We start from the raw sequence: 25,970 nt of genomic DNA, 5'->3' as shown, positions 1-25,970 counted from the left end.
CAGCTGACTGCTCGGCAGAGTGTAAAGACCAGAAGCCTAGCGTGCTACAGGCACTATGTAAATGGCAGTTGTTGTTGTGGTCCAGTCCCTGGTGCATGGAGTGTCTCTCAGCTGTGTGGGGGTGGGGGTGAGAGAGGGAGCACACGCACACACATGGCTATGATGCTTTAAGTCCCCTGGCCTGGGGCCAGGCTGCTTTGTGGGGTACTTGTGCCTGGCTGAGTCCCGCAGCATCTTTGATTATCCACCACTTGTTCTCTTTATGAGTTTGAAGGCAGCTATTTTTCCGCTCTCCCTCGGACTGCAAACGTCCACCAGCTGCGGGCATTGTACCTCGAGGGCTGTCTTCACTCCTGCTCCTATTCAGCGAGGCCAGCTGGAGCTTTGAACACAATCGCCCACCTCGGAGACAGGGCTACAAACACCGACTTCATTTCAGCGACACCGGGGCTGGCCCTACATCAGCCTCATTGTCAGCGTGCGTTGGAGTGATTTTAACACTGTGCTAACCAAGCTAGAGTTCATGATCCAAGCCCAGTCTCCTGGTTAACACTGCTACATTCAGCATCAAACACCACGGCAGACAACAGGCTTTTATTCCAAGCTGCAGATCAACTCTTTGTGTGAGATGTGTAAAAGGAAAACTAATTGCAGTGGATCTGAGAATCAACCCCTCAACGTACGCCACACTTCAGTGTTAGGAGGCCAGTTCCGACACAAAGTTCTACCTTGGATTAACGCCAGAGGACTCTCACATTTACCGTTAGCATAGACGCCTGCTCGTTCACACCCTGCATCACCCCACACCAGGGCCTGCACCCCCAGCTCCCGGGTTTACAGTTCTCAGCCTCCCAGGGATGTGGCTCCCCCCGCACCCTTCCCCCCCCACCCAACATCCCGTCCTCTGTGTCTCCCTGTTACCCCCACTCCGTTCCTTGTCTCCACCTCCAGTGCTCTCCGTCATTAGACTCCAAGGAATTTCCTTTCCAAACCTCTCTCCACTTCCCAGTCCAGCTTTGGTCATCATTCCGGATGTTTCTGAATCACAGAATGGTCCAACACAGGAGGCCATTTGGCCCACTGAGTCTGGCCTGGCCCGGCCCAGTGCCCTGCTCTTTCCCCACACTCTTGCAAATTCTTTCAAGTACTTTCCAGTTTCCCTTTGGTATCTGCGAGCGTATCTGCCCCCCATAACTCACCGGCTGTGTCCTAGACTCCATCCACTCGCAGTGTTAGGGTTCGTGCTCCTGCCACTCTCTGCTACTTTTGCCAGTCAGTTTCACTGACTGTCCGAGTATTATCCAGCTGCTTCCCTGCCAGCCTGCACCAACCCTTCTGCTGCACCAAAGGCGCTATATAAAGGCAAACTGAAGTCACCTTCCCTGCAGGGATGAACTTCAAGCTAAACCACGATTAGTCTGTAGAACGCAGAATGAGGATTCACATGCTGTGTTCCGGGTAGTGCAGAGAAAGATCCCAGACACGCTTCAGAGGGGAGCCTTCTGAAATATAGCAGCTACCTAAAGATGAACCCACACTACCGTTTCTGGTGTCATCACAGTCCCTCCGCCATTGGCGACTGAGCCCTCAGCTGCCTGGACCGAGCTCTCGAATTCTCTCCCCTAAACGTTCCACCTCTCAGTAACCTTTTCATTTGTTCACTGCTTGTGCTGTCTGAATACCCACCTGTGTGGCTCGGTGCTGTACCTTGGCAGCAACCCTGCCATCCACCTCGGGATACTTTGCTCGGTTAAAGACACACAACTTTCACGATTCAGTCCCTAGACTGGATCACTAGCAAGGGCAGCAGTTATTGAACAGCGTCGACTTCTGGGCCATTTGAGAGAGCAGTTAGGAGTCGATCACACTGGTGAGCCATGTGTCACATGTAGGCAAGAGAGGGGACTCAGCAGATGTCTTTGTCCATGGTCATGATGAACCAGCTGGGCCACAACAACCCAGCACCGCTGAGTTACCATTACACCTACCAGCTTCTCTGACCGAGTTTAAACTCCTCAGCTGAAGTGGTCTCCTCTCCAGATCGGAGCCCTCAGCTGGCTCAATGGTGGGACGTGGGCTCCCACTGGATCAGGCCCCTCAGTGGTGGGATGTGGGATCCCAGTGGATCGGACCCCTCAGTGACGGGACGTGGGATCCCAGTGGATCGGGCTCCTCAGTGGTGGAACGTGGGCCCCCAGTGGATTGGGCCCCTCAGCTCCCTCAGTGCGGGGGACGTGGGCTCCCCCCCCCCCTCCAATCCGCCCCCTCAGCAGAGTACCAGTTCAGCCATGGCCACATGCTACCCACTGTTGGTTGCCCGTGTCCCCTCACCTTGAGCTGTTTCTTGGGCTGCTCGCTGTTGGTGCTGTGCAAGTTGTTCTTCCTGGGGCCTCTTTTGCCTAATTTGCCTCCTTCTTTCTTCTGCAGGTACTTGCTCTTGTCAGGTTTAAACAGACCCACTCGCTTACTGCAGCCGACGTTGTACCTGGAGATAAAAGAACAGCTTCTGTCACACCTGGAGTGGCCAGACTCCCCTCTTTCACCCGAAGTGGGCGAGTGTACTGCTGGCTGCATCAGGTAACGCACCCTAAGGTCTCCGTAAACACGTCCCTGCATTGCACAAATTTCAGAAAGTTGTGTGTGGTTTCTACAGGAGCAGTCTGAGAGATCCAGCACAGGAACAGCCCCTTTGGCCCATTGACTCCATGCCAACCATCCGCTACCCATTTACATTAATTCTACATTAATCCCATTCTCCCTACATCAACTGCCTCCAGATTCTACCCCTCACCCACACACCCGCACGTTGTTGGGATGTGGGAGCACTCGGGAAACTGACACGGTCACAGGCAGAACGTGCAAACTCCACACAGAAGCGCCGGAGGTGGGGATTGAACCGGGGTCTCTGGTGCTGTGAGGCAGCGGCTGTACCCGCTGTACCACTGTGCATCCCCAGTGATCGAACCCGTCAGCGAAGCTCTTGCTTTCCTCACACCGTGAGTGCTTTGCTGAGATCCTACCTCTTGGCACAAGCCATGGAGCAAAACCTCTTTGACCCCTTGAACTTGTGGGCATAGTCGAGCCTTCCGCAGAACTCGCACTTCAATTTCAGAGCATCTTCCTCCTTTTCCTTCGAATCTGAGGGAAAGACAAGGGACAAAAGGGGTTAACAGTAGTCCAGCCAGCCTGACACTGAAATATTCCCTCCTCTCACATGGCCATTCGTAAACTGAATGTTTCAATGTGTCAGCGCTGTGGATCGGTGAAAGCTTGGTTCACCCCCTAGTACAATGATCACTCCAGCAGGCACCACTCTGGACACAAGCAGTGATCTGGCCCAAAGTGGCTGGAGTGCACTTTTTATGGCTCAAACCAAAGTGACGTTGCTGGTTATCAAACAAATGCCCATCAGGCCCAGTGAGTGCTGGAGCAGCCCTGATCACAGGGTAACCCACCCAGCGTCTGACACAGCCACAGGAAGGTAAACGTACTTCGTTAATGGGGTTTCAAAGATTAAGTTTACCGGGAAGAGGAGGAGAAAGTCAAGGGGTTCCATGTTGTTTTACACCTGAGAGAGAATAAGCTGGGGCAAGAGACTGGGGCCTTCATCTTGATCACACCTTAGTCTGACGAGGGCAGGAGGATCAAGTCTCAGCCACCGAGCGCTGGGAGCCGATTATGGGAGGGATAGGCTGATCGAATGCGGAGCAAATGCAATGGGCCAAATGGCCTAATTCCGCTTGTATGTCTTATGGTCTCATGACTCTGTTGATGCTGGGTTATGTTGAGGTGTCCTGTCTACGGTAGGGGCCCAGGATCAAACAACACACCTTGCTGACTGAGGTCATCCATCTCGGAGTCGGGCTGGTCCAGCTGTGGCACTTTCTCGGCCGGCTGCACAGACGCCGACTGCTGCTGTTGCTTTTGTTTGGCCAAATTGTCAATCAGCAGGGAGGAGCGTCCCACCTACGACATGGGAGACAAGGACAATTCCATCCATCTTATGCAAGTTAATTCGCAAAACCTCAGCAACGCCAAGCAGCACTCTGGGTCTTAAACCGGGCCATGGGCATCTCTCCCTAGGCTTCACCCTGGGCATCTCAACTCAACACCAGGGGGTCATCAAATGAGGCTCCCTCACCAGCCACCTTGGCTGACACACGACCAAGATGAACTCAACGTATTGGGGACTTGTTGGGGGGGGGTTCCATGTCCCAAGTGTAGACCCAGAGCTAACAAGCTGATCTGAAGCTGTCCTCACTTGGCAACACTGATCAAAGCCCTAGACCTGTTCGGTCAATGACTGAGGGACACAACTATCTGGTCAAACACCAACTCCTAGATACCAGAAGACTCTTGTACTCAGTTCTCTCAGCTTCCTGTCTCGGCAATCTCCAGCGACCCTACAACACTCCAAGATCTTTGGGCTCCTTGAATTCCTGCCTCTTCTTCATCTCTGAATTTAATTCCACCACCACAGGAGCCCATGCTTCAGCTGCCTGAGCCCTGTGTTCCAAAATTTCCTCCCTAAACCTCTCTCCCCTCTCAGCAGATTCTCTGGGACTCGGTGATCAAGCCTGCAGTCACCTGACCTCATACCTCCTTCTGCGTCATATTTTGTTTCAGCTCCAAAGGTGCTCCCTGGGACATTTTATTCTGAACTGTGGTTGGATAATGTACTTGGATCACTGAGCTTACGATGGCAGTGATCAGGTTGAGCTAACACTTCTTCCAAAGAAAAATTCAGAAACGTTACTGGGTATCAACAGCCAATCAATGATCTGGTTATGAAACATGGCTCGGCGTCCATCACTTTGCTGTACAAACTCCCCTTCTCCCACTCCCTCCCTGGACTGGGTGACTGGGGTAAGATTCAACGAGTGACAGCAATCAGGAACACAAGAACTTGAGAACGTGAGGCCATTCAGCCCTTCGACCATTCAATGAGATCATGACTGACCTGTGACCCAACTCCACGCTGTAATGGGTCTTGGTCGGGTGGGTGTGGAAAGGATGTTTCCTCTTGTGGAACAATCTAGAACTGAGGTCACTGTTTAAAAACAAGGGGTGGCCCACTCACAATGGCAACAAAGTGGAAACGGCTGTGAACCTTTGGAACTCTCTTCCTCAAAGGGCAGTGGAAACAAAGACTTTGAATACTTTTAAAGCAACGATAGATAGATTCTTGATAAGTACGGGGATGAAAGGTACCCTGATACAGGAGGGAGATAGGAGAGGGTTGGGTCACCACAGGTAGGCATAAATATGTTCAGGTTACAGTCAGTGACAGGGCAGGCTCGAGGGGCCGAGTGGCCTACTCCTACTTCTAATTCATGTGCAATCGTACGTTCCCTGGGTTTTCGCCAGATCACCGTATTTAATGAAAATCTACCACCCTCAGGCAATGAAAGGATGTAATAACTAAACCAAGGATACCCTCATCCCAAGGACAAAGTGCACGATATGTGGAACATGACACCATCATGTAAAGGCTGGCGACATTTAAACTAAGAGATTAGGAATGGTGACTGATTGAGGGAGGTCAGATGGTGGCCAGGGGTGTTCACTCAACCAGTTCTTACCACTGGGCAGTCACCAGGGAAGGTTCAAAATCTCTTTTACTTTACTTTTTCTGTTCTAATTGTGTTCTTTCTTGTAAAAATCCTGTATAATTTAAGTTTAATTTATGGTTTTCTTGTGAATGCTGCTTATCTGATGCTCTGTGCCTGTGATGCTGCTGCAAGTAAGTTTTTCATTGCACCTGTGCACACATAGACTCGTGCAGATGACAATAAACTCGACTTTGACTTTGATCTTTTAAGTTGTTGAAGAGTATCAAACAAAAATAGACAATGAAAAGGGCTGATTAGTGACAACGTGTGCTGTGTGGGGTTGCTGTGATTCCGGTTCCACTGCAGAGCAGGGCAGCAGCAGGTTCCACCTCCAAACATCACAAACAGCTTTGGCTTCAATTGGATGGACCCCACACGGTGTGAGCACCTTAAACACACTGTGGCTACTGATCTCTGTCCAGCTCACTTCCACGGCCTCTTTAGTTTTATTTTAAAACTTTATTTTCCACTTCGCTCATGAAATGCAATTGATGTGTTGCAGCCAATAGCCACACAAGTGCAGCCCGCTGGTAAACTCTCCTGCACTGGGGTGTCTCCTGCACTGGGGTGTGGTTGCAGAGGATTTTGGTTTTCAGGCCAAGTGAATATGCAGCAGGAGGAATGAGATCAGACACCAGAACTGGGGCCAATCAACCCATCAGGCTGTGCTACCATTCAGTTAACTGACAGCTTTTTTTGGGGGGGGGGGTGGGGGGGAGGGGGCGGTGGGAAAGAGTTCCAACTTGTTACGGTAAGACATGTCCAGATTTGATGAGGTTCCTCCATCTGCCAGTTGAGCAGCGCTCCCAGTTGCTCCTTCCTGGCTCTGCATTTGTCTGCACTGAACACTGCACAGAAAACTTTGGGTGTTAAGATTTTCCAGACACCTACTGACAGTGAAAGTTGTGTTCTCCGCTCTGAGGGAGGTCAGTTGTTCAGCCCGGAGTGGCAAACACCCCAGTGATCCGCACAGAATCCCAGTGCACAGGAGCTAGCTCAGACCCACACTTTCCTCAGAACCCACTGACCTTTGAGCTTATGACACTGAAACTAATTTTGGAACTTCTACTTCCTCATGCCAGATCATTAGTGCAACCACAACAAGAGCATACCCTCTACTCAGGCTTCCTGGCCTCTCTAACCGAGAACAAGGTCAGGACATTCAGCCACTGAGCTGCTCCACCACTCGATACGAGTATGGACAACCTCTTCCTCAACATATCTCCGTGAGCTCTATGGTTCCTTATGGCCTTAACATCAAATATCCACCCCAAATCCACGGACTCCAAATCTACACTTCTCGCTGCCTCAGTAAAGCAACCAGCACAATCAAAGACCCTACCCACCCCAGACATTCTCTCTTCTCCCCCTTCCCATCAGGCAGAAGATACAAAAGCCTGAAAGCATGTACCACCAGGCTCATGGACAGCTTCTATCCCACTATTATAAGACTATTGAACAGTTCCCTGGTACAGCAAGATGGACTCTTGACCTTGCAATCTGCCTCGTTATGACCTTGCACCTGACTGTCAACCTGCACTTTCTCTGTAACTGTGACACTTTACTCTGCATTCTGTTATTGATTTTCCCTTGTACTACCTCACTGCACTGTGTAATGAATTGATCTGTATGAACGGTATGCAAGACAGGTTTTTCACTACCTCGGTACACGTGACAATAATGAACCGATTCCATTCCCTCCCATTCTGGTCTGACTTTGAAGTTTAGCAAAATGGAAAGGCATACTTTTACCTCACCCCTTCCATTTTACCCAGTGGTTCCCCTCCTTCCTGACTCTCTGCCTGAGGAGGCTGCATGGTTTGGGACAACTTGTGGTGCAGGCTGTGTGGACTGGTGAGTCACCTTCCCACCATTGGTCACTGACATGAGATCAAAGGAGATGCCCTCCCACTGCTCCGACCCTGCTACATCTCATGGGTTCCAAGCAACAACACCAAGTCAAGAGGCACTTTCATGACTCACATCAAGGCAGTTCTGCAAGCAAGTTTGGCTTAAACATGCAGGTCGACCTTACTGCAGGTTACACAGTACACACACAGGTGGGATTGCAGCAGCAGAGCTGAGAAGCTGAGGACAGGACACTGCCACAGTACAAATCAGCAACATGACACAGTATTGTAAAGTAGAAAAGTGAATCACTCACAAAAATCGCCCATGGAGAGAGCGTCGATAGAGAAGGTTGTGGAAACCATTCAAAAAGTGGTTCAAACGTGATGAGAAGAGAAGTATAGACATGAAAATGTCATTGTAAATTAGTGCAAAATCTCCCAAACACCATTACTTGCTTTGACCCCCTCCTCCCCACCCACCGAGAGACGCGCGCAGACGCGTACACCACACACAAAACGCTTTTGTCACCAGTCGTGAGAGGGGGCAGATTTGACCCAATCCCCCGACAACAAACCCACCAGCTCAGTTAGTTTTACAGGACACCTGGTTTCACTCAGTATCTTTCTTTTATTTGTTTTTTTCTGGGGAGGGGGGGTGGGGTGGGGGAAGGGGGTGCATTTACTGCCTATCCCCAGCAGCCCTGGAGAAGGTGGTGATGAGCTGCCTTGAACTGCTGCAGTAACGCAGGGGTTGGGACACAAATAGCTCGCTGGACAGTTCATAGTGAAGCAAGAGTCCCAACACACTGCTGTGGGTCTGGAGTCAACTACAGACCAGTTGGGGCAAGGGCAGTCGATCTTAGGCCCTCAAGGACACTTGTGAATCAGTGGATGATATTCTCGTAACATTGTGGTTGTGTTACTGAGGCAGGGTCTTTCTAACAATTCCTGACTACTAAATTAACCGAGTATGTTTTTCCCAGGGTCGCAATGTCCAAAACTAGAGGGCATGCACATGAGAGGGGGTAAGTTCAAAGGAGGTGAGCAGGGCAGGTAATTTTCTGTTAGAGTGCTGGGTGCCTGGAATGTGCTGCCAGGGGTGGGGGTGGAGGCAGATACGATAGAGGGGTTTAAGATGCTCTTAGTCAGGCACATGAATGTGCAGAGAATGGAGGGATGTGTATGACATGTAGGTAGAAGGGATTAGTTTAGTTGGGTGTTTTATTACTAGTTTAATTAGTTTGACACAACATTGTGGGCCGAAGGGCCTGTTCCTGTTCTGTGTTCTAAATCTCACAGCTGTCACAATGGGATTTGATATCAGGTCTCAGGATCATTAGACCAGGTTTCGGAGATTAACGCTGGCAGGACATGATCCCGGAATCCTGCAAGATCCCACCAGTTTCCTGTCCAGAGCGTTGGTGAGGAGAGACCTGGAGATTCCTGTCCGTGTACCCGGCGTAAACATCACAGCACAATGTGGAATCACTGCCTCCTTCAACCTGGAAACGCCAGGTGTGGTCAGTGAGGAGCAGAGCGGGTCTCTGGCCTCTCTCCTGCCCCCTGTGGGTTCATCGTGCCTGGTGTTGTGGGCTCTCTGGGTTGGATGGGGTGTGTGGGGGGCATGGTCGAGGGGAAGAAGGATTCCTACAGGTAGAGCTCCAATAGAAACCATCTTTACCACAATCCCCCCAACCTGCTGCTCCTTACTGGGGGTTCCTTCAAGTTTCCAGGAGGCCAGGATGCTGGGCAACACAGCGGGTAGAGCCCCTGCCTCACAGCACCAGGGAGCCGGGTTCGATCCTGACCTCCGACGCTGTCTGTGTGGGGTTTGCACGTTCTCCCCCGGGTGCTCCAGTTTCCTCCCACATCCCAAAGATTTGCAGGGTAGGTGGGTCAATTGGCCCCTGTAAATTGCCCCCAGTGTGTGGGTGACGGGTAGAATCTGGGGGGAGTTGATGGGAACGTGTTACAGGGAAATTTAGTGGGGAGTAGAATTACTCTGTGAGCAGGCTTGGCTGAGATTCCCGCTCCCACTGATGGAGCAAAATCCACCCTGAAATTTCCTGTTGTAAACCCTGCCTTTCCCTGTGTAACTAAGGCAGCGTTAACCAGCAAACCGGCATGCAGGCGGGTGACCAGGCTCCGAGCCACTATTCCGAGCAGATCAGAACGCAGCTCCTGCCCAGTCAGTGAGATGCACGGGACCCGTGCTCTCAACCACTGCCCAGTCAGTGAGACGCACGGGACCCCTGCCCTCAACCACTGCCCGGTCAGCCTGCCCTTTCTGTCCCGCTGATCTGGGACTGCAGTGCTGACAGATCACCCAAGTGAACAGGCAGTAACCAGTGCGGTTAAAGGTGCAGCCCCAAACCATGCTGCTAGTTGCAGTTAACTTGCTGGGTTGCTTTGTTACACCAAGCAAACACATCGACTGACTCATAAGGCAATACAGAAAACAGTTCTGAAAACTGCAGGTCAATCTTAGTGGTGCTAGTTAGTTAAACTGTTGGGTCAAACTTAGTGGTGCTAGTTAGTTAAACCACCCAACTGTCACTCGACAGTGGGAGGCAGAAGACCACATTGTGAAGCTACGTAAGACCAGAACACGGACTACATGAACAAACTGACACAACCCCAGAGCAAAGGTGAAGTCCGAGAGTACTCACAGGGAACGGCTCGGCACCCTCCTGGATAACGAAGCCCTCAATGACATGGGTGAGGATCTGGGGCTTGACAATGGCCTGAGGCGGTTTGTTCTCTGTGTTCTGCGGCACACTGGCTGTCACAGACGAGGTTGTGTTGCCATTTCCGGATGTCATGGTGGGAGCAGGGGAGGTGGTCTTTGCATTCACGTTCTCCGGCCCTTTCCCTGCGGAGGAGGGCAACAACTGCGTTACTGCCAAACGCCCTCACCCCTCACAACTGCCGTTCCCACCCCGGAACCCCACATTCCCACCCGGAGCTCCCACCAGCAGCCCCCCCTACCCATTCCATCCCAGACCACCCCTGCTCTGACCCAACACCCAACCAACCCCCCCCATGCTCCACCCACCCCCATCAACCCCACGCCCACTGCCGTACCGCAGGAGTATCGCACTGTTGGGGTTTTCCAATGGGATAGCTGGGATGAAAGAGAGGAAGCAAAGGGAGGCAATGGAAGGGTAGAGGGAGATTCGAAGGTTGAAGGGGAGGGGAGCGGTGGACGGGGGAAGAGGTGGATGGAGAGAGGGGTGGAGGGTAAAAGGAGTTGGGGGGCAGAAGGGAGAGGAAAGGGAGGCTGGGGTCAGGTGTGGAGTGGAGAGAGAGAGAGGAGGGAGACAGGAGGGAGGGGGAGAGCGGGAAGAGGGGAGGACAGAACTGTGGAGAGAGGGTACAGAGGGAAGGAGAACAGGAGAGGGGAGGGATCTGGGAGAGGGTCTGAGATGGAGGACGGGTCTCAGTCTTTTGGCTGAGATGTTGCACTGAGACCCTGTCTACTCTCTCAGGCGACGTGAACGTTCCTACTTCGAAATGCCAGTAAGATCAGGGGACTTGTTGCCAGCGATCGGGGCCAGTGTTTAACCCGCCCTCAGCATCACTGGAACTCATCACCTTGCTGTTTTGGGAGCTTGCTGTGCACAGATCGGCCACTGTGGCTCCTACATGAGGACAGCGTTGTTGGCCGTCAGTGGCCATGGGGAGACCCAGGGTTGGGGAAGAGGCTGGAGAAATCCCAGCCTACCTTTACCAGGACGTGAGCTGAGGAACCAGAGCGGGAGGTTAGTGGATGTACAGAATGCTTTGTGTGAGCCTGGCTCTGGAATCGTGTTCAAAGCCTCATCCCTCTGCTGTTGGCAGCCAGAGATGTTTGGACGATATTTGGATCATCCCTGGCAGTCTCCAAGGGCAACGGCTTTAATTGGCCTCAAATGTGACAACAAATGTATTAACGAGCCATGAGTCAATCCGAGCGGATTGTGCAAAAGCATCGTGGGGATCAAAAAAATTAACCCTTTGTGCACCGTTGAAGTGATGTCACACACCACCGCGGAACTGGAACTTGCTCTAATATCTGAATATTAACTCGAGAAGGGCGAATCGTCCCATTTGAAGTGCAATAAGTTAGAGACCAAATGGTGTGCAACACGACTTCAGTCTGAGCAACCACGGCCAGGAGCCACAGCCAGCTCAGCCTCGTCTTCACGTGACTGCTTGTCCACTTCAACACAGGAACTCCACACCCAGGGCCAGCAGTGATCAGAGGCCGGATCACCCATCACCAACACGTACACGTCACCTTAACCCACTGAGGTCAGCACAGCAGCTGCCTTGGCCCAAGTTTCTCCCGGGTACCTCGGGGAATGAAGCACCTCTCCTGTCCCAGGGAGGCGGAATACTGAAATGGGGATTTATTACATCACAGGGAAGTGCAAGTGATGTGATATAACTGCCAGAAAAACTGAAAATGCTGGGGATGTTCAGTGGGTCAGGCAGCAGCTGTGGGGAAGGAAAGAATTAATGCTTCTGGTCCATGGAGGATGGACTGGTGGAAAACTGTTGGCTCAAGTCCCACTCCAAAGGCTGGAGCAGTACTGTGCAGGCTGGCACGCCAGTGCAGGGGTGCAGGACTGCTGATCCAGTGCAGGGGTGCAGGACTGCTGATCCAGTGCAGGGGTGCAGGACTGCTGATCCAGTGCAGGGGTGCAGGACTGCTGATCCAGTGCAGGGGTGCAGGACTGCTGATCCAGTGCACTGATGCAGGACTGCTGCTCTGTCAGCACGGCCACCCTCCAGCTGCTCTGGAGCAGTACTGTGCAGGCTGGTGCTCCAGTGCAGTTGTGCAGGACTGCTGCTCTGTCAGCACGGCCATCGGCACAAGACCACATTCCCATTGGTCAGACAGAAACAACCCTTGCATTTCTGCAGTGCTGTTCATGGCTTGTCCCAAACCACCTCACAGCCAATGAAACGTGGCAAGGAGCAGCCAGTCAGTGTGCACAGCGAGATCCCACAAAAAGCAATTCAATGACGGGACACCTTTTAATCGAGAGATAAACTGGCCTGTGATTGTGCAGTCACCTGAGGCAGCTTCCTGTGGGCCCAGACTGACAACAGCCTGCCAACCTCTCCAAGAGCCATTTAGTCTCACCTTGTGTGACGGGCTTGGCTGGCTCGGCCTTCTTCTGGTCGGGCGTGACCGAGGACGCAGGGGTGGGTGGTCTGCTGGGTTTCTCCACGGGTCCCTTCTCAGCCGCCGGGTCGAGCTTGTCCCTCCTGTCGGGGCCGTTTCTCTGGCACTGCTGGATCTGCAGCAGAGTGGATCAGCAAGCAACCATCAACCTCACCCCAGCCCCGAGCACAGATACAACGTCAGCACATTCAACCAGAGCTACTAACGGAAATCGTGCCTGAAATATTCACCACAGCTCAGCACTCTCAGAGAGCACCGCTGAATGGCTGGTTTGTTTCTGGAGGATGACTTTTCCGAACGGCCCAAAATTTGACCTGACGTTTGCGACTGGGCGGCAGTTGATCAGAAGAGTAATGATGAGACTGTGCAGTCAGAGCACGGGAACAGGCCCCTTGTTCCACTGCGTCTGTGTTGAGGATCAAGCAGCCATTTACACTAATCTCAATTCATTCTCCCCACGTCCCATTGACTCCCCCAGATTCTACCCCTCACTAGGGGTAATTTACAATGGCTGATTAACCCAACCACCTGCGCACCTTTGGGGTGTGGGAGGAAACCGGAGCACCCGGGATCACAGGGAGAACGTGAAAACTCCACACAGACAGCACTGGAGGGTTGGAATTGAAGGCCAGTCTCTGGCGCTGTGAGGCAGCGGCTCTGCCCACCACACTGCCCCCTGCAATGCCTCCTGGCCTCAGAATTATCCCAATGATTTTGTGGGGGGGGGGGGGGGAAGAAATCACTTCAACCTGCAAGGAGTTAATTCAGTTTGAAAGGGTGGTGGTCTGGATTCCTTGGTGTTTGGAAGAATAAGGAGGGGTGACCTTATTTAAACATACAAGATCCTTCGGGGGCCTGACAGAGTAGAAGATGGGATGAATTCACCAGTGGGATGGTCATGAACAAGTCGCTACAAAGTATGGGCTGGTCATTTACACCAGAGGTGTGTAAAAATGTCTTCCCTCAGAGGGGGGTGAATCCCTGGAATTCTCTGTCCCTAGGGGCGGTGAGGCCGGATCACTGGGTATATTTAAGGTGACGATGGATGGAGGAATTGAGTGTTGTGGGGAACGGACACAGAGGAGGAGCTGAGGCCAGCATAGATCAGCCATGGTCATATCAAATGGTGGGGCAGGCGAGGGGCCGAGTGGCCTACTCCTGCTATATTCCCGAGTTCTTGCATTGGAAGCAGATTTAAGCATCACATTTTTTTAAAAAAAAGGGAACCCAACAAGGCTCATAGGAAAAGAATGTGCAGGCCTCATGAGACGCCCAGGGAGAGAGACTGTCTGGAATGTTCTTACAGCAAGCTTGGTGGGTTGAATGGCCTCCTTCAGAGCTAGAAACATTCTGTCATCAACACCCAGAAATTCAACATGAGAAGTGAGCCTCAGTCCAGGTCGGAGACTGGGATCCTGTGGGAAGGGGAGGGGAGAAGTGGAGAGGACGTGGGGGGTGGGGGAAGAAGGGAGGAGTTGAAGGGCAGGTGGTATAACTTCAGACTCTCCAAAACCTCTTCACAAGTCAGCAATGCGGGACATTCCGGTCAGTGGGGCATCCCCCAGACTGACTACACAACCTCGGTCAGCAGAGAAGTCACAGTAAGTTCATCTGAAGGACAAAGAACTGCATTTCTCTAGCTCCTTTCATATCCCTTTCAAAAGTCCCAAGTAATGGCATGGACTGTGAGGTACTTGCTGAGGTGTACAATGTAGGAAGTACAGCTGTCAGATTGTGCACAGCAAGATCCCACAATCCAGCAATGAGATAATGGCCAAGTAACCTGCTTTGAGAAGGTCATCTGAGGGATGTATGTTGACCATGGGACAGAGGGGATAGCGCTCCCTCTCCACTGCAGAGTAACCCCATGGGACCCTCTATATCCATAAGAGTACAGACAAGAGCTCAGTTTAATGCATCTTCTAAAGGGCTGCAGAGGGAGGGTTGGCCTTGAACTGGTGCTGGGCATTTGGAGCAGGACTTGAACCCACAACCTTATGACACAGAGGTGACAGAGCCCCCACTCCGCCCACTGACACTAAAGAAGTGGTGTGTTGCAATGCAATTATTTTTGCATCAGCTCAGCTCCTCACTTTCGACTGACGCCCAGCTCTGTGCAAAGTGTGGCTAATTATAAACTCACAGATGTTCAGAGGTGGTGCAGCACCTGCCCACGGACATCACTCCAACAACCTCAACACATCCCCACTGAATTCAAAGGAAGCTTCACAAACCCAGTGCTGAGAAAACACCTGGCTCTGAGAAAACTCGTGACAGAACGTTGCAGGTTCCATTTCTTCACTGACAGGATGTGATTGTCACTGGACAGGCCCATCTCTACTGCCCAACCTTAGCAAACACTCGGATCAACAGGTGTGGTGTCCCTGTAAACACCCAACTAAAGCCCAGACTGGAACTTGGGTCAGACCAGGGAAAGTGCCAGATATCCATTCCAGATTTATTGAGTCCCCAGCTGTCATGTTGGGATGTGACCGGATTACTATTCCAGGCCTTTGAGTAACTAGTTTGGGAGTTTAACCACAACGGCATTGTTTTGCAAGTGGAGTGAAATGCAAAAAATGAGCTTCAAGTCACTTGTTGAATTGTTAACCAAGCAGGAAGAGCTGTAGAGCTGGGCTCAGTAGCAATAACAATGAGACGACAGGTTTGTTGCAGAAACATAACTGGTTCACTAATGCCCCGGGAGGAGGAAATCTAATGTCCTCACCTGGTCTGTCCTACGTGTGACTCCAGACCCACTAATGGGGTGACTCGTCACAGCCCAGGGCCGTGAACAGTAACACAACAAACAAACAACCTTCTGGAGGAACTCAGCCGGTCGATCAGCATCTGTGAGGGGTGGGGAGGAACTGTCGACATTCCGGGCCAAAACCCTCCATCAGGAAGGACTGCACCATAAACGTCAATGCTGCTCATGTTGTCCACACCAGGTAAACAAATAAATAAAACCTCATTAAGATTCACCTCCGTGACCTACGTTTTATGTATTCATTTTTTATTCATAATATATTTTATTTCTATTTAGGCCAAGTAATTAGTTATGAAAAGCAGCAAACATTTGGGCCAGGGGTAGCTCCAGGAGGCAGCAGAGGGAGGGAGGGAGGGAGAACAACTGCTGTTGGACGTGGGGCTGAAGAGCTCCAATCTTCGGTCATAGAGGACAACCGGCAAGGTTCTCCACACAGATGGGTTCTCCACACCTGTGTCGCAACATGGAAGGTGCTGGAGGTGGGACGTACCACCTGCTCCCTGCTGCCCTCAGCACTGACACAGACTGCAGCAGAAACACCTTGCGCACTGGTTTAAGGAAGGAGGTGTCTACCCTGGAGGCAGTGCAGGGAAGGTTCACTCGGCTGGCTCCAGGGAAGAGGGGCTTGATCTGTGAAGAGAGGTCAAGCAGTTTGGGCTGATACTCACTGAAGTGTAAAAGAATGAAAGGTGATCTTATTGAAATACATCAGACCCCAAGGGTGACGGTACATCAGACCCCGAGGCTTTGGCGAGGGTGCAGAAGAGGATTACCAGGATGCTGCCTGGATTAGAGGGCATGTGCTATCAGGAGAAGTCTGGAGTATTGGAGGCTGAGGGGTGACCTGATGGAGGTTTATCGAGTATGAAAGGCACGGATGGGGTTCTGTCAGTCTCCTCCCTGAATCCATTCAGTGACTCCCTGGGGAGGTGAATTCCACACATTCACCGCCCTCAGAGAGGAAATCCCACCTAATCCCCAGAGTCTTTTTCCCAGGGTAGAAATGTCAAACACTAGAGGGCAGAGGTTTCAGCTGAGAGGGGGAAAGTTTAAAGATGTATGGGGCAAGTTTTTTTTAACAACAGAGTGGTGGGTGCCTGGATCTGGCTGCCAGGGGAGGTGGTGGAGGCAGACACCTGATTAGGCAGGGAATGGAGGGATATAGACCATGTAAAGGCAGATGGGATTAGTTTAATTTGGCAACGTGGTCAGCACAGACATGGTGGGCCGAAGGGCCTGTTCCTGTGCTGCACTGTTCCATGTCTAAGGCAGTGTGGGGAAGCTTCAGGTCCCACCACCTGAGACCTAGTCACCATTTGCTGACTGCTCCACTTGAGGGAGAGCCATGTGAGTGGTCAAACCCATTCGACACAAAGGGTTAGTGAGGTGGTGGGGGTTATGTGGGGGGTGAACGTGACCCACATACGATCTGGCCCTAGGTTCTTACCTATTGAAACAGGTGACACACCTGCCAATTTTGTCCAACAAGAGGGCCAAGTTTAACAGTAGCAGAGCTGACCCATACTTCAATGGGTGAAAGAATCACAGGATGTCCGTACTCAAACTGCCCGAGGCCACAGGTTGTGAATTTAGGCGATCACAGTCAAGAATAAACAAGGGGGTGTTTCAATAGGCCTCAGGATCCCTGGGTAGGGTGAGGAGGGAAGGAAAGTTGGTTATCCCTCCATCCTGGATTGTTATTACCAGAGTGCCAGTCCTTAAGCATTGTAGTGAAGGTCCTGCTGGCAAACACCCCCTCACCATTAACCGTGGACATGTAGAGCAAGAGATGAGCGTGAGTGTGGTGACCACGTCTGGTTGATGGTTTTGGGAGCAGTAGGAATCAAGGACAGGAAAAAATGCTGGGAAGTAAATTATTAACAGCAACCACCTCTCATTTATATCGGAAAACATTCCAAAGTGCTTCACAAGGGCTCTGACACTGAACCATAGAGGGAGTTACCAGGGCACAGAGCAAAAGCTCAGTCAAAGGTCTTAAGGAGAGTTTCAGATGTGGAGAGAGGGACAGAGAGACTTATGGAGGGTACTCCAGAGCTAGGGGCACAGGCAGCAGAAGGTACAGCCTCCGGTGTTGGGAGTGATTAAATTCAGCAACCTGGAAGTGATTGAGTGATTGTAGGGCTGTTGGATCCTACATTATTAATAATGAGAAAGGAGGTATATCCTGTGAATACACGAGCGACTATTGGCAAGTTTGACTGGAAGGAATGAACCCAGTAACTCTGCAAATGACAGTTTTCCCCAGAGTTTTCTTTTGCCAAAAAAAAAGACAAGGAAGTGATGGAGGCAGAGCTATCCCAGAATTCACAGCACCCGTGAAAGGCCTGTATTTAACCAGCAGCAGTGAGGTGAATACATTAATGACATAGTTTATATTTTATAACTCATATTTCCTCGCAACATGGAAGGAGCCATTTGGCCCATCAAGTCTATGGCAGCTTTCAGTCCTGTCCCAATCTCCCACATGTTGGCCAGTAACGCATTCTCTCCCATGCTCACCAACTCCCCCCAGATTCTACCACCCATCTACACACAAGGGGCAATTTAACTGGCCAATTAACTTCTATCCAGAACTGGGAGACATGGCGCTGGGGCCGTTGAATGAGGCAGGGCAGAGGGTCGGGAGCAGGATCAAACCGCTTGAAATCTCACCAATGAACAAGAGAGAATTACATCAAACTCACAGCTCAGAAGCTGGCCATCAACATCCCAACTCCCCCCGTCCTCAGGTTCATCAACATTTCCTTCTGGGCCCACTCCCCCCTCCGTCCAGCTTCCCCTGGGATGCAATGATGCGTCCATCATTCTTGCATACAATGTCACACTGGCAGTGACACTGTGGGCCGAATGGCCTCCTTCTGTGCTGTAATTTTCTATTTTCACAGGAAGCCCCTCAGGTCCCTTCACAACAACCACCAGCCCCCCTCCCTTCTCTGACAGCCGTGACCTCTGGGGTTTGCTGTTGACCTTCTATAAGACCATAAGAAACTGAAGCAGCAGTTGGCCATTGGTCCCTGATGCTTGTTCCTCCGTCCACTACATCAGAGCCGAACAGTCCCCCCCTCCTCCTGCACCAAGCCCACAGCCCGGCGTTTTCAGAGCTCGGTATAATTTCCATCTTTAAGATGTAATCTACTAGATGATTAAAATAGGGAGATTTAAGTAAAATCAAGTATTAGTCTATCAACTGAATCATTTGCATTTAACACAGCAGCAAAACACCACGCAGAGGCTGACACTGAGCCACACAAGGAGAAGGTAGGGAGGGGGTCCCAACGCTCGGTGAGAGGGGGAGCGCTGTAGAGGAGCCGAGAGTCACAGAAGGGAATTGCAGAGCTGGGAGAAGGTCACCTTACCACGTGTGCAGACGGCTGGACCTGCAGGTTTACAGCAGCGGTCTGCGGTGCCTGTGTGTGCTGCACATGGCTGTCTGTCTGTCCGCTGTGCCCAGCTTGTGGCAGGCTCTGTTGGGCGTGAGGCACGGGCTGCAGGACGGGGATCTGCGACTGAGCTGCTGAGGTGAGCACCTGTTGCTTGGGGTGCACTGCAGGCTGGCAGTGCTGCCCATGGGACAGGGTCTGCACCGGTGTCTGCAGGGGGCTGGAGGCCACCGGCGGCTGCTGCAGAGGCTGGAGCTGGGTGGCGGAGTGGAGGAGCTGTGGCTGCTGCTGCCTGTGCTGGATCTGCTGCTGCTGAATGACAAACTGATGCTGCAGATGTTTCTGCTGCTGCAGCTGGATCTGCTGCTGGTGGATCAGCTGGTGGGGCTGAATCTGGGTGTAGGCTGCAGAGAGAAAGCACAATGTTAATAACTGGTCACCACCACAAGTGATTCAGCTATCTCACACCAGCTACTAACGCCCAGCACAGGGACTTCCGTCCCCTGACCACAGAACCACAGGTGAGAACAAAACAAGCTGAGTTTGCTGCCACGTCCACTACGGTCAGGTACAGGGGAAACTTGCACCAGGACATCGCAGGGCAGTTGGCCAAGGAGAAGAAACGAGAGTGACTGGAAGGTACTGTCGATAACCTGCACGCCTGTAGTGGTCCCAACCGAAGTGTGGGGGGACCAGCCCAGGCCCAGAGTGGGAGCCTCAGCCCTAGTCCACACCCCGAACTCTGGAGGTGGGGCGGGGGGACTCCCTGCTTGGGGTCTGGGGGAAGGGAACAATCCCCAGAGCCCCACAGACAGGAGTCGGGAACTCCCCCCCTCCCTGATCCTTGGCCAACATTCCGCCTTCCACCCCAGAACTTCCCAATCCACCCGACCCATCCACTCCTCATGGAATCTTGCTGTGTACAGACTTACACCTGACCGCAAAGGACCCAAGAATAACAATACAAAGGCCTGGCATCGAGAAGCACAGATGGGAAGGCAGAACTGGCGGCAGACACGGGTCATCGGAAGGAGCGCTGTGGAGGTGGATGCAGAGCCCGTGGGTCAGGCAGCTGAGGGCACAGCCCCCAGCAGGGGGGTGGCTACATCTGGGGGTGACCCAGAGGCTGGAACAGGAGGAGCCGAGATCCTGATGGGTTGTAGGTGACGGGGGGGGGGGGGGGGGGGGGAAGGGGGATGAGGAGGCTGCAGTGGGGAGGATGCACAGCCACTTGAGAGTGGGCCGAGGTCAGGGAGCACAGGGGTCTGCGTGAACCGGCCTCACCCCACACAATAGTGGCCACATTTTAAAAGGTGAAGCAGTTGGAGTGTCCCGGGGCAGTACTTCAATGCAAAGTCATTCACTGTTCGGAGGTAGAAGGCGACCGCTTTTTATGTCCGGAACCTCAGTCAAATCCCCGTTTACATGAAGCTCCCTGTGACTGAGCGACAAAGCTTTCTGGAAGAGCCGGGCTGGGCTGCAGACACCGGACTCTCGGCTCTCAGTGTCCCTGCCTTCCCTGAGCACAGATCCGGCGAACGCATGGGGCGGTTACCGGAGTCGTTAACGATCAGTCCCGATACAGCGTGCGATCCGCCCACGGAGCAGCTCCGGTCAGCTCGGGGGTCCCACCCTCAGGAGCCGGCGCAAGCGACTGCCGCCTCCCACGCCGGGTAAACACTAGCGATCCGAGGGAGAGGGGCAGTCAGCGGGAGGGGGAGACCACCTCGCACACTCCATGTGCCCGGCAGTTGCAGCCCCCACGCCTTTGTGTCCCCGTCCCTCTCCTCCCCTGAGCCACCCATTGTTCGGTGTCGGTGGCAGCCCCGGCCCCCGGTGCATCAGAACTGTGCTCACTTCAACGTGAAGACTGAATCCCCAGCGAGCGAGAGGGGGGATTTCACCTGAATCCCGCACAAAGAGCGAGCATCCCCACACCTCCCGGAGCCAACACTCAGCGCAGCGCTCCCGCTGCACCAACGACCGCCCGACCAAACGCCACCTGGGAAGTCACAGTAATGTGTTTACGTGCGGAGACAATGAGAAACATTCTCCTACCGGCCGTCTCACTGCAGACCAGCGGCCACAGCAACACATCGCGTCCCCGACCGAGTGGGAGCCGCTGCCTCGCCCCCCACCCACCACCACCCGACCCCGCGGCCAGAGCTCTCTCTGCCCACACAGAGACACGGAACCAATCTACATCAACCGGCTTCCACCCCCACACCCCTCTGGGGTCGGGCAGATACCATCTCTGGAGTTAATCAGCCTCAGTCTGAATTCCTTTTGAGAAGCCTGTTTGCGGCCCTGAAGGATTTGGTTATCTTGTGAGCGACTTTTAACATCGCACAATGCGTGACAAAGTTAATTAAACCCAACAATCTTTAGGCAGGCTGCACGCTGCAAACTTATACGATGCATTTACATGCTGGAGTTGTTCGGTGTGTGTTGTGGGGAGAGCTGGGGTGCGTGCCTGCTTTCCATATTTACATTACCATAAAAGGCCTCCCAATGTTCCACAGGTCCGCCTGCATCGTAACACAGGGCCGATTCACTGAGGCGTCCCCTGCATTTCAATAACAATAACTCGCATTTGTATAGCACCTTTAATGTGGCAACGTTTCACAAGGCGATTCACAGGACCGTTATCTGACACTGAGCCACTCAAAACTATAGCACGGACAGATGGCCGGGAGATCAGGAATCATGGAGGTTTTAAGAAGTAGAGAGGCGGAGGTTGAGGGAGGGAATTCCGGAGCTCGGGGCCCGGGCAGCCGCCGGCACAGTGTCAGTTGTGGAGCGATTCATTTCAGGAGACAGGAACACCTCAGTGAATCTGCCGCGTGTTTACAGCACCAGCAGCAGGCGGCCTGCCCTACTGAGAGCACAAGGAAGGAGCATTCCAGACGGGATGCTGCTCCCCATTCGCTGCAGCACAGAGGGCAGGAGTTGGGAGGTCTTGGTACAACTTCATACAACATTGGTTAGTACACAGCTGGAGTCCTGCGCAGTTCTGGTCACCACGCCACAGGAAGGAGGTGACTGCACTGGAGAGGGTGCAGAGGAGATTCACCAGGACGTTGCCTGGAACGGAGGGAGGAGACCCCGGAGAGGCTGGGTCTGTTCTCCCTGGGGCGGAGGGGCTGCGGGCAGACCCGTTAGGATCATACATAATTATGAGAGGAACTAATGGGTTCGATAATGAGAAACATTTCACCTTAGCAGGGGTGTCTGCACCAGTAGGACAGGAGGTTCAGAGGGGATTTGAGGAAGATTTTTTTTACGGTGGGGGGAGGTGTTGGAACCTGGAACTCACTGCCTGAGGGGGTGGCGCAGGCAGAGATTCTCACAACATTGAAATATCTAGAGTGCTTCAAATGCCGAGGCACAGAAAGGTAAGGGGCAAGTGTTGGTAAATGGGATTAGTGCGGATAGATACCTGGTGGCTGGCATGGAGATGGTGGACCAAAGGGCCTGTTTGCTGTACCCTGTGACTCTAAGAGGCAAGAATTAGTAGGGCTGGAAGAGGTTCAGAGGTACGGAGTGCAGTAAGGCAAGGGAGGGATTGGAAAACAAGGATAAGAATTTTACAATCAAGGCATTACTTAACCGGGAGCCAGTGATGGGGAACAGGACTGGGTCCACGTCGGGAAGTGGGCTGTGGAGTTCTTGATCACCTCGTTAATGAAGGGTGGAAGATTGGACCCTGCCCAGGACCAGCAAACTCTACCTGGTCAGACAGCCTGGGTTTGATTACTCAACACTGCTCCCAAGGGGCTTTTTCCCCATCATCTCCCCCTCTTTAGCCAGAAGTGCTGGCTCAGTATCTGTTACACAGCTGCCTTCCAGTGCCTGAACTGCTCCCACTCCATCCAACATCTGTACTGATGTAACAATCCATCAAGGATCAATGGGAATCCTGGTCCCATTCCTGGTCTCCATCTCAGGCAAGGGAAGCTGTGCCTTCCGTTACGCCCAAGCCATCTCGCCAAGGGACCGAGTGTGGTGAACCCAAAATGATTCATCTCCCCAGCAACACCACTTGTGACTGGCCCACCCAGCTGAGAGCTTAGATCATTGATCTATGCAATTAAAGGGTTATTTTTACCTAATCACTTCCAGTGTAGGAGCCAGATGTGCTGTGCCATTTGTGTGGGTCAGGAAGTAGGAGCCAGATGTGCTGTGCCATTTGTGTGGATCACGAGGTGTGTACACACCACACTAAACGCCTGTTCTCCAGAAGTCAATCTGGAGCTCTGGAAGGAAGATTTGTTGTTTGTCCTCTTGTTCTCATTTCAAAGTCAAAGTTAACCAACCAGCCTCTTAACCAAGGCTCCCACCCCACTTCCTCTCATGCTCCACACACAATCTATCCAAAGCAACAAACAAAGTGCTGGAGGAACTCAGCGGGTCGAGCAACGTCTGTGGAGTGGGGGAAGGAATTGTCGACGTTTCAGGTCGAAACCCTGCATCAGGTCTCACTTCTCCCGGGCAGATGCTGCTCGACCTGCCGAGTTCCTGCAGCAGATTGTGCGTTGCTCCAGATTCTAAGCACCTGCAGCTTCCTGTGCCCATCCAACGTACACAGGTTGAGTTCTTTGGGGCAGGGAGTTTGGATGAAACTCCTTCTGTCACTTTTCCTTCTGCACCTTCCACACCTCAGGACGTCCCAAAACACTGCTCGGCTCATCGCAAGTAATGCAGGGAAGTGCAGAGCAAGATCCCATGTGCAGCAACTTGATTACGGGCAGATATTGCGCTTTAGCAGTTGAATGAACACTGGCCCGGGATACTGTAAGTAACTCCCTTCCCTTCATTAAATCCTGGCCAAGGTTTAGACAGTGCAGCGCTCCGTTAGTGCTGCACAGGTGGGCGAAGGTGGACTAGGTGCTCAGGTGTCTGGGGTGGGACTAGAATCCACAACCTTCTGGGGGGGTGAGAGAGTTGCCACTGCTAACACCCGATGCAGTCGTGTCCTGAACTTTGTGCGGCACACCTTTGCGACTGTGGGAGAAGTTGGAGCGTCAGACACTGCAGCCTGCCTGCGGCGGCAGCACAGGAGCTGCAGGCAGCACCCACCCAAGGTGCCGAGCCGGCTGTTTCAGTGCAGGGTGGTGGGCACCTGCTGGACGTGGTCTCACTGCCTCTGCAGTAACCAGGGAACAGGTAGGTAGTGATCCCAATCCAGGCAGCCAGAAGGATGGGGTGCGGACTGATGGGGAAAAGGTTGGTGTGTGGCCCCGGGGGTACGGTCACCCATTGTGGGAAAGACTAGAGCAGCCATCCACAGACAGAGCTTTATCCGGTGGGTTAAAAACACTGAATCCAAGGAAAATTGTCAATAGCTTCCTATTGCTGGTGCACAGTTAGTGACCAATCATCACAACTCACCAATCAAAACAAAATCAATACTTTCAGTGGCAGCTACACATTCATTCTGCGCAAATAATTCCAGCTGCTGTTGTCAATGTGAGGTACCTTGGATTTACATGGAATTCTCTGTCATTGCTCTTTGATTAATTGAACCAAACCAGTTGGAACGCTGCCTGTTTTGCTTACAGTGTGACGAGGTTACATGGCTTGCTACAACCAACAAGTTTGTAATATCGCAGCCTCGCCCCCGATCGATAGCCTGAACAAGAAGCGCCAAGGTCGAGCCATGCTCATCACTCAGACCTTCCACCATTCATCAAGGCTTCACCCCAGCAACGTCCAGCAAACGAGCTTCTAGTTAATTCCTGATGACAGTCCTGATGCAGGGTTTCGAAACGTCAACAATTCCCTTCCCCCCACAGATGCTGCCCAACCCGCTGAGTTCCTCCAGCAGATTGTTTGTTGCTCCAGACTCCAGCATCTACAGTCTCGTGTCTCCTTTCCAGTTAATTCCCCCTATTCAATCTTTTTCTTAAGTCTTTTGTGTGGAACCTTGATCAAATGTTTTTTTAAAAATGTACTCAAGCTTCCATATCCACTGGAGAGAGCCTGTAGACAACTGTTTGATCAGACAATTGACAATTATCTTTTCTTGCTCCCTTTGATGAAAACTAGAGGCCTCAAGCTAAATAACCTCAAGGATTTCACTCATCACTGGCGTTGTGGTCCTGTGAATCATCAGCATTTCTCAACAGTAGTTTGAGTTCTCAGATTACAGATGAAAGTCAATTTCATGAATTCATGGAGACACCAGAGACTGCAGACACTGGAATCTGGAGCAACACACAATCTGTTGGAAGAACTCAGCAGGTCGAGCAGCATCTGTGGAGGCAGTGGGATGTGGGCAATGCAAGAGCCAAATTGCACACATCAAGCTCCCACACACAGCAAGCTGACAGTGATCAAACTAGCTGTTTCAGTGATGTTGACTGAGGAGCAGATTGGCCTGGACACTATGCAGCAACTGCTGCCATGGGGACTTGGACACCCCCCCAAGAGAGTACAGGGTGTCTCACCTTAACACCTCATCCAAAGAAGAGCTCCTCCAGCAGATTGTTTGCTGATGTTGGAATCTGGAGCAGCAGTGTCTGGTGTATCCAAAGGAACTGTCAGCCTAGAGCTACTTGGTCCAACCACATTGGGGTCACGGCCAAGAAAACTCACCAGCGCCTCTACTTCCTCAGGAGGCTAAAGAAATTTGACATGTCCCTGTCAACCCTCACCAATTTTTATCGATGCACCATAGAATTGACCTGTACGATCAGTTTGTAAGACAAGCTTTTCACTGTACCTCGGTACAAATGACAATAATAAACCAATACCAATACAAAACATCCTATCCAGATGCATCACGGCTTGGTACGGCAACTGCTCTGCCTGTGACCGCAAGAAACTGCAGAAAGTTGTGGATACAGCTCAGCACATCACGGAAACCAGCCTCCCCTCCATGGACTCTGTCTACACTCTTGCTGCCATAATCAAAGAACCCAACCACCCCGCACACTCTCTCCTCTCCCCCCTCCCATCGGGCAGAAGATACAAAAGCCTGAAAGCACGTACCACCAGACTCAAGGACAGCTTCTATCCCGCTGTTATAAGACTATTGAACGGTCCCCAGTACGATAAAATGGGCTCTTGACCTCACAATCTACCTCGTTACGACCTTACACCTTATCGTCTACCTGTACTGCACTTTCTCTGTAACACTTTATTCTGCATTCTGTTATTGTT

The 25,970-nt window shown here is 52.2% G+C and overlaps 1 protein-coding gene across 12 annotated transcripts in view; it reads right to left on the bottom strand.

Moving 5' to 3' along the window:
- Positions 1-25,970, bottom strand: part of phc2a (polyhomeotic homolog 2a (Drosophila)) — a 199,285-nt gene that overhangs the window by 7,536 nt on the left and 165,779 nt on the right. For 10 of the 12 annotated variants that reach the window (XM_052039333.1, XM_052039327.1, XM_052039335.1 and 7 more), the window contains 6 exons: positions 18,783-19,210; positions 12,594-12,750; positions 10,132-10,334; positions 3,831-3,966; positions 3,021-3,138; positions 2,332-2,485 (listed from right to left, as the gene is read on the bottom strand). In XM_052039333.1, the coding sequence (XP_051895293.1) occupies positions 2,332-2,485; positions 3,021-3,138; positions 3,831-3,966; positions 10,132-10,334; positions 12,594-12,750; positions 18,783-19,210 (1,196 nt within the window). Of the gene's footprint in view, positions 1-2,331; positions 2,486-3,020; positions 3,139-3,830; positions 3,967-10,131; positions 10,335-12,593; positions 12,751-18,782; positions 19,211-20,864; positions 20,899-25,970 lie in introns of those variants that run through there. The other 2 variants (XM_052039338.1, XM_052039334.1) reach the window with 2 other exon arrangements.

This window comes from Pristis pectinata, chromosome 26, assembly GCF_009764475.1.
Source record: "Pristis pectinata isolate sPriPec2 chromosome 26, sPriPec2.1.pri, whole genome shotgun sequence".
Taxonomy (NCBI): Eukaryota; Metazoa; Chordata; class Chondrichthyes; order Rhinopristiformes; family Pristidae; genus Pristis; species Pristis pectinata.
Note: the sequence above shows the minus strand (reverse complement) of the source record. Positions and strands in the feature narration are given on the sequence as shown.